The 8,426-nt window shown below is 36.9% G+C and overlaps 1 protein-coding gene across 1 annotated transcript in view; it reads left to right on the forward strand.

Annotated features, from left to right (window-relative positions):
- Positions 1-1,875, forward strand: part of LOC106946635 (uncharacterized) — a 7,184-nt gene extending 5,309 nt beyond the window's left edge. Inside the window, exons 3-4 of the mRNA XM_015031098.1 lie at positions 506-539; positions 1,389-1,875. Of these exons, the coding sequence (XP_014886584.1) occupies positions 506-539; positions 1,389-1,723 (369 nt within the window). The 3' untranslated portion in view covers positions 1,724-1,875. The remainder of the gene's footprint in view (positions 1-505; positions 540-1,388) is intronic.
- The last annotated feature ends 6,551 nt before the right edge of the window (positions 1,876-8,426 follow it).

Consider the following 8,426-nt stretch of genomic DNA (forward strand, 5'->3'; position numbering starts at 1 on the left):
TGGTACAAACAAGTTCCTGGTGGAGTTCCTCAGTATGTTCTGCGTTTTCGGCACCATGACAGTTCACTTGAGTTTGGAACAGGATTCTCTTCAGATCGATTCAACTCTAAATCTTCATCAGACATTGATTATCAGTTCATTATTAAGCAGGCAGAGAGAGGAGACTCTGCTCTGTATTTCTGTCAGACATGGGATGACTCTGCAGATGAAGCTGTATCACAGTCATAAACAGTGTGACAAAAACCCAAACATCCAAACTGATCAAATCTCTGAATATTAAACAGTTCAAAACACACATTTGTTACTATAAGCAGAACTGCCACTGTGTAAATGTGTCCACAGAGACCAAAGTGAGTTTGTGTGTTTTCTAATAAAAGCAGAATGATGGAGAGGCTGAGATGTTTTCAGTGAAAGTTGCTCACAGCAGGATGTTTCACTTCCACTCTGTCATCAGAAACAATGAGGAGGTTTTTGTACGACGATGTATACAAACTGAATCACTGTGGTATTCGGACCGGGAACCAAGCTGATTGTCACAGGTAAGGATTTGATTTAATTACTTTAAAATAAGACTTTTTTCATATTTATATTTCTTGTTTTTTTCTTTTTGTGTACTTTTGTGTTGATTAAAGTTTTAAAAAAGCCATTTTCATGTTTTTATCACATTTGTGTTTTCCTCTCACAAAAATATCAAGTTATGCCAGAGGTTAAGTGGATTCAAAAGTTAATTATCAAAATCAAAATCTGTTAAATATTTTGCTTTTGTACTTGATCTCATCTTCCTTCTGTGTCTAAGACAGTTGTACTAACCTTTTAACCAAATGTAGTTACTGACAAACTAACAAAGGATTCACATACAATCTGTTCCTATGTTTGTTGTTTGCAATGAAATTTCAGCAGGATCCATGTTTTATTTCATCTTTCTTGTAAATAAATGGAAGTAAAAAGTTAATCAGATTAATTTTTTAAAATGCGCTTTTAAATTTCATTACTTTCTAAATGAAAATATGAGATAATATTCAGAAAGAGAAAGCTGCCTAAAAATTAATAATGAGCATAACAATAATGAATAAATTGTGAAATAAATATCTGAAATGAATAAACTTGAGAACAGTTATAAATATGCAGACTTTCATATGCTGTATTTTGCTCTTGTTTATTATTCATTGTCATGTTAATCTACATCATAAACCTTTTTAGAATTACTGACTTTTTCATCTGCATGAATATTTTTTTTTGTTCATAAATAAAAGAACAAAAACAAATCAAATTTGTCAGTTGATTACTATGGCTATGCCTAAAGTAAGTTGTACTATTTGTTTTGACCAAGTAGTGCTTTGTTGTTGATTTAATCATGTATTTATATAATTATCTTCATTTCCTTCCAGGTTCCAGTCTCCCTCCTCCTGTCCTGACCGTCTTCCCTCCATCCAAGGCTGAGCTCCAGTCCAACAAAGCCACTCTGCTCTGTCTGTCCAGTTTGTCCAGTGAATCTAAAGGTTTTGCTGATGTCAGCTGGTTGGTTGATGGGAGTCCAGTGAGCAGTGGGATCTCTACCAGCACTGCTGTTCAGAGACCAGACCAGACTTTCCACATCAGCAGTTCTCTGTCCATCCAGACGTCAGACTGGAACATGAACAAGGTTTACGCCTGTAAAGTGTCTCTGGGCTCCCAGGCTGCAGAGAAAACCATCAACAAGTCAGGATGTCCTGCTGAAGAATAGCAGAAGATCATAATCATCATTTTTATCTGCTTCTTTCTGTTTGCTTCTTAAATGATTTAGGAAATATGCTTTCTTATTTAGTGTTTATTTGACAACTATTGTTCTCTTGGCTTTATTTTTCATTAATAAATCATTGTTACATTGGAAATAAGTGTTCATGCGTGTTTCGTTATTTATTATTGAAAGTAGTTGTGCCCAAGTAAAAGAGTTTGCTTACAATGCGATGTTTGTGATGTTTGGTGTCAGAGAAACTAAAAGAAATGTCAATACATCATGTTTATTTATTTATTACCTTAAATGTTTTCACAGTTTATTGTTTACCACCACTGGCATAACTCCTAAAAAACATATATGCTCTGTAAAGTTTCAAGTACTTAGTTTGGTGGGCCTAAAGACATAAAAGACGGAGTCTGAGTAAGTAATAATGTCTGATGGAGATGAACAAGCAAAACTGAGCCTTTTTTTTTTTTTTTACAGTCAGTGAAGCATCACTTTGCTTCTCGCTGTCTCTTCTTTTACAGGATACACCTGCAGCCCTGCTGTGCTTTTTTTAAATTATAAGCAAATAATGAAATCTAGTTTCAGAGGGAACAATCCCTGATACACTGAGGTTTCAATTCTTCTTGTTTAACAAATACACATCTAATACCAATTTAACAGTGTGTATATTTTTTTTTATGTTGGAATTGTCGAAAAAAAATTATCTTCAATTGGTAAAAATTAAGACTTAATCCTTTATCATGGCACTGAACAAATAGCTGATAATCCAGCTCTTCAAAATGAGTCTAGCTTATGAGGAAAAGCGATGCATCCAACCTCTTTGACTTTTTTAGTTGTACTTTTTTCGAGTGTTTGTATGTCCTTGGTTAGGAAGATGTTGTAAATCACAATATTCTTTTTTTTTGTTTAAATGCAGCAACTGTAAGGCTGATAAAAGCATGTTCTACGTTGTTTTCATCAGGCAACAGCAGCTTGTTTTCTCAGTCTTGTAAATCTTGTCATCTCTGGTTTTTGAGGAAAAGCTGGGTTCTGATCCCTCCCAAAGCGACCGTTAGAACGAGGTTGGGATGTATTCTAGTAGTCACAATCTGCACAGATCATCAGTCCATCCATAACTCTGGACAGGAGTACAGCCAAACGACACGCAGAACAGCCTGTGCCTTGTTAGCATGTGTGTTTATACCACACATGTTCAGCCAGGATTTCACTGGTTAACACTGCTAATCACCACACCACATGCTGTTGTATGTTTTTAATACTTATTTTAGCAGAAACATGATGTGCAAACCAATGAGAGTTATAAATACTTTGTGCAGAAATAAGCATGTGTTATGGAACAGTCTTGTAAGACATGTTACAGGGTAGTAGGCCAGAACAGATAAACATCATTTTATATTTCTTTTAGCAGGGTTTATATGATACATGCTGAGAATCAGAATCAAAAATACTATATCAATATGCATAGAAAAAGGATTATGACAAATCAGACATCTCATTAGCAGCTAAAAGTTTGAAGGATAGAAGGATTGTCCCAATCCATTAGTGTAAAGGTGTTCCATCCAAGATTGACGATATTTTGTTTCACTATGTTCCTCTTTACTAGCTGCTACTAGCATGTCAAATTGTGCTGACACATAGTTTCATTTTGCCTCCTTATTAAGAATGAGCATTTTAAAATGCTGCATCTAAAGCAAACTCCATTTGTCTAAAGTATGCTATAAAGGTTTCTGATTATTGATTATATTACAAGAAACATTCTTTGTATTTATACTTCAGCAATGTGCAGGCACACAAACCAGTTGAATAATGAACAACCAGGTGGATGATGCCACCTAGTGGCAGAATATGACCAGGAAAAGTGGAACAACCATCACTGCATGTCGTGGTTCATATACCGGGTAATTTGTGATCAGCCCAGAAAACCCTTTCCCATTACATCCAGCACTCTAAAAGCATAGAACAATAGTTATTGTTAGCATCAGACAATAGTTAGCAATCAACAATTTTACTGTCTCTGAGTGCCTCTCCTCCTTGCTCTGAGCAGTGTTGGCTGATTGATGAGCCTCCTGTCCAGAGCCCGCCGCTGCGCTCCAAGTGGAGACCTCAGACCAAAGCCGGGAGGAGTCCTGGACACTGACCAATGAGGCGCGGTGAATCTACCTTCTTTAATATCATCCACAAAAGCCTCCACTCCATCAAACTTTGAGGTGAGCTTCCCCAGCTCGTCTTTCAGCGAGTTAAACTGCAGGTAGAGGTCTCCCAGAGCCTCGGAGAGAGGCTGGATCCTAGGCACACGGAGACATGGATTAATGAAAATGATCTCACTGTTTCAATAAGCGGCCCAAGACTGTTGGCTTTATTACACTTTTAAACTATATCAGGGAATGAGAAGAACACAGCCAAGACAAAAATGGCAACAGTGTGTAAGCCATAACATGCTGCTGAGCAGAAACAGCCACACAATCAGCAAGAACACATGGAATCACAAGAACAAACGTCTCTTTAGATTTTAAAAAAAAGTTGAGCAACAAATAGCTGTTTGCTCTGTTGTGTCATAAGCCCTGTCTCTGGAGGAATGACTTGGAGAGTTTCAGGAACTCTAGACATAGCAGACCACGTTGCTGAAACATTTCTCTCTCTTCCATCTGGCACACTCCCTGCATTGAGGTCATTTAATGAGCAGAAACATGTTGCATAATATTCTAATGTTGCAAGAGGACGAGGGGTTTGTCGAGAGTGTTTTAATGGATGACTCAGAGTGTAAAGTTTATCTGTCAGAGCTCGTTCCCGCTGCCTTGGTTCGGCGCGACTCACCTGGTGTATTCAGGGAGAACAGAGGCATGGTCATGGATCAGCAGCTCTTTCACTTGGGTTACTATAGCAAATTTCCAGTTGTCCAGCACTTGAGTCAGGTTGGAGCAAGCCTTTCTGCTGGTGTGTTCTGGTGAACACAGAAATGTGTGTAAGCGTGTTTGACCCAATGCATTTAGTAATTGTTTACGAGAACAAGAGGTCATTCCCTGCCTTTTGGATCCCAAGGGGAGGTTTCATGTTTCCATTTCTGAGTTGCAGATGTTGACAGCATGCAGAACAGAACCAGAACCTTCAACGCCATCGTTTTAACTTAAAGAGAGAAAAATAAAGTTAAACTTATAAAAGAAAAACACTTTTTTTTTTTTTTTTTTTTTACAATTTTCTATATAAACCTCTTAAGTTTAAACAAATTAAAAACATTAACTTCATTATTACAGAGTTAGGTATAAGTGTTAAACTGTCATATATTTCAACTTTGATTAGCTTTACAGTAGATGAAAATGACATGTATCTTTTGCGGTTTACCTTTGTGTGAGGCGCTTTCCAAAGGCCAGAGTAAAATCCTTCAGGAATCACACAGATGAAAAATGAACTCTCTTCTTACTGCCTCTCCAACCTCTCTGAGCTTTTCCTCCACCTGCTCCTCCCGACGTCAGTGATGAAGGGTGGTGACAGAGTCTGATATTTCAGCATGTGCTCACAGGGCTGGGTTCATATGCACCGAGCGAAAAACAGAGAAATCCCTTCCACTTTAGATTCCTCACAAGTTCTTGAATTCTGTGCATCTCTTACACTGCTAATTGACCTACACATAATTATTATTATTTTTTTTTTTTTTTGTTGTTGGAATCTTGTGACTTTTCCCCCCCATATCAACCTGCAACAGCGCTCCCTGTGGGCTCTGATCCTGAGGAGGTGTTAGATGGAGCATTGTGGCTCCAAACTAACATTCTTACTGCCTACTGTAATACAATCTGTTAACCATCTGGGCTGACAGGCACAGTCAGCATCAGGCTTTTGCAGCCGCCACGGATGATAGAAACCTGCTGACTCAAGAGCACTCATTAGAACGAAGTGAATGAAAACTTTAAATTGGTTACATCAAACGGTCGGTTTTACGTTTCTATTCATCTGTGAGTTAGAATTAAAGACAAAAACACACAACTTCCGAGAAACTCTCTCATCCGTAAACTGTTTCCACCCCTTATCGAAATGAGCTGCTGAGTGATTTATTCCACCAAATTCCCTCAGTTTGACATTTATCCATCCTTTATAATTCACGATTATTCATGTGGTGATAATCTAACTTCTGATGGAGGATGAGGCAACTTGTTCTCTACAGTCCAAATGCTCCAAGGCATTCCAACATCTGGGTAGGTGAGATAGGATGGTTATTTCAGAGACAAGAAGATATAAATCACTGTAAATAGAAAATATAAATCTTTTGTTTGTTCTTGTCCAGAAATGATCATTCTTTAGTACATTTGGGGGATTCTGCTAATATCTGCAGCCAACTGGATGAGAGCATTTCTGCTAACTGGGTAGTAGTCCCAAACATCTGGACCGTCTTTGAACTCAGAGACATTACAGTTGTTGCAGCTTAGTGTAAGGAGAATTTAAGACATAAGTCTTTAGAACAGTTCATGGTTGGATTTAACAAAAGTTTATGTGTTTGTTCGAATATCTTTAAAAAGAACTCTAGCATCTATTACTGCAGACAAGATCTTAAACCACGATTGAAATCTACCCTCTCAAATGCTTTACGCAATATGTCCTTCCATTTTTTGCTGGATTTCCATCTTTGGTGCTGACAGCAATGCAAGAGACGGGACAGAACGACTTACATGTTGTTTAAATCAATCCAAATAGAAAGATGTTACCTGTTTTGAATTAATCTATCTCCAAGAAACCCATACTGGAGAATTAGAAAGGATCTCAGAAACAATAACTCACTCTTTTTTTTTCTTTCACCTCAGTTTTCTTCTTTTTTTCCTGCTCCCACTTATCTTCTCATTTATGTAGTTTTATAAGTTTTAATGTAAAATTTTCTAAATACTTCTATATTTGATGTACTTTTGGGTCCAAGGGTTTCAATAAAGACATTGTTAGAATGTTAGAATCCAATGTTAATGTTTTATCTAAGCCACATTGTGAATGTACTTGACCAAGACTTGTGATGACAACCCTTTACATCACACACTCTGCTCTTGAGACTGTTCGAAAACTATATGCAGAGATTTGTGAAACACACTACTCCAACTTATGAATGCAAAGAGCGCAGAGAGAGAAGAGAAGGGAGAGAAACTGACCAGACAACCCACAGAATCAAGAAGTCGGGGCAAGATCAACTAAACTGAACATCAAAATCAGCGGTATTGTTCTTCTGGTCCTTGCAACGATTCTCCAGAGCGGTTGCACCACAGGTGGCTGACTTAGAATTTATTTATCCAGTTTGCTTTATAAACTTTCCCTGAGGTTAAGACAAGTATATAGAAAATCCCAATGCAGTGTGGGGAAAAAAAAAAGAAAAACATTGACTAACTATCAGACTCCAAAACCTTTTGAGAAAGATAAATATTTAGCAGCAATTTGAATCACTCATCTTCTCCAAGTCAAGTATATTTCATGTTTGCTTATAGGTCTTGATTCTTAACTTAATACATGATTGAAATATATTTCATTTAACACATATTACTGAAAATATACTACTGAAAATGTAACTGTGAAGCTGTAAATATTCCAATGTAATTATTCTCCAAAATATTTAGTTTTACAGTTAGTTTTTACTATTGCATAGAAATATGTTTCCAGATGTACTGAGGAACTGAGAGGCAGCCAGGCGTCTGCCTGAAGTAACACACTGATTGGCTTCCAGCTCCTTGCAGCTCAGTCCAGTAAGCAGGGGAAAGAATGAGTCCAGTGGAGCAACAGATCCACAGAGGAAAATAGTCAGGCCTCATACTTTCTGTTTTTCAGCTCAGTCACATCAGCTTTATCAGATGCTACTTGTCTCTTGGAAGCACATGACCGCAAGACACTTTTTTGGAGGACTTGTGGAGGACGGTTACAGCTGGGATTGATCAGCTTCCAAATTCAGAGAAAAGCTAAATGTTGATTGTAGCAAAGATTAAAAACAATATTTTTATGAGGGGTTTTTTCTGCTCCCAAAGAAATGTACATTTATTAAGTGCATTTTTTTTTTTTTTATAAAATATCACCCCAAACTACACATGAATGTTTTTCCCTCAAAGCTGATGAGGGAAATCCTGGGGCAGTTTGTCAGTCTAATATATTTATATGCTTTATTTTACTATCATCTTTATGTTTTCTTGTGACCTCGGTTCTTTCTATACTCTCACTTGTCTAATAAAACAATATGACTTGACTGGGAAATCAATATAAATAATGTATCCTAGTTAAAAAAAAAATCTGTTGTATTTTTGCTTTATTTTTTACCTTTATTGATAGATTGTGAATATTTTTTTTCAGTCAAGCACAGCTCTGGAAACAGTCACAGTCATGTATTTAATGCGACGTTTATAAAACCTCACATTAATAATACAATCTCATTTAAAACTTTTTTTAATGCAGTTACTGGTTGACTAGTTGACTTTGGTGTGCTTATACTCTTTGATGACATCCAGTGGTCACAGTGAGGTACTGCAAAGGTGTGTCTGGACTGGAGTTTTATTCAGACAGCATCATTTTAATGGTTCCTTTCATGCACTAATGAAAGTGTATAAAATCAGAAATAACGAAGCAGACATAAACATAGGATGCAAAATGAAAAAAATAATATTTTGTGAAAATGCTGCCATCTTTTTTTTTCACTAAAAACCACAGTTTCAATAGACATAAACATTAATATTTTATCCATCTATAACGCAGT

This window comes from Poecilia latipinna, unplaced genomic scaffold, assembly GCF_001443285.1.
Source record: "Poecilia latipinna isolate Pla-1442-1.1 unplaced genomic scaffold, P_latipinna-1.0 Scaffold198, whole genome shotgun sequence".
In the NCBI taxonomy this organism is placed as follows: Eukaryota; Metazoa; Chordata; class Actinopteri; order Cyprinodontiformes; family Poeciliidae; genus Poecilia; species Poecilia latipinna.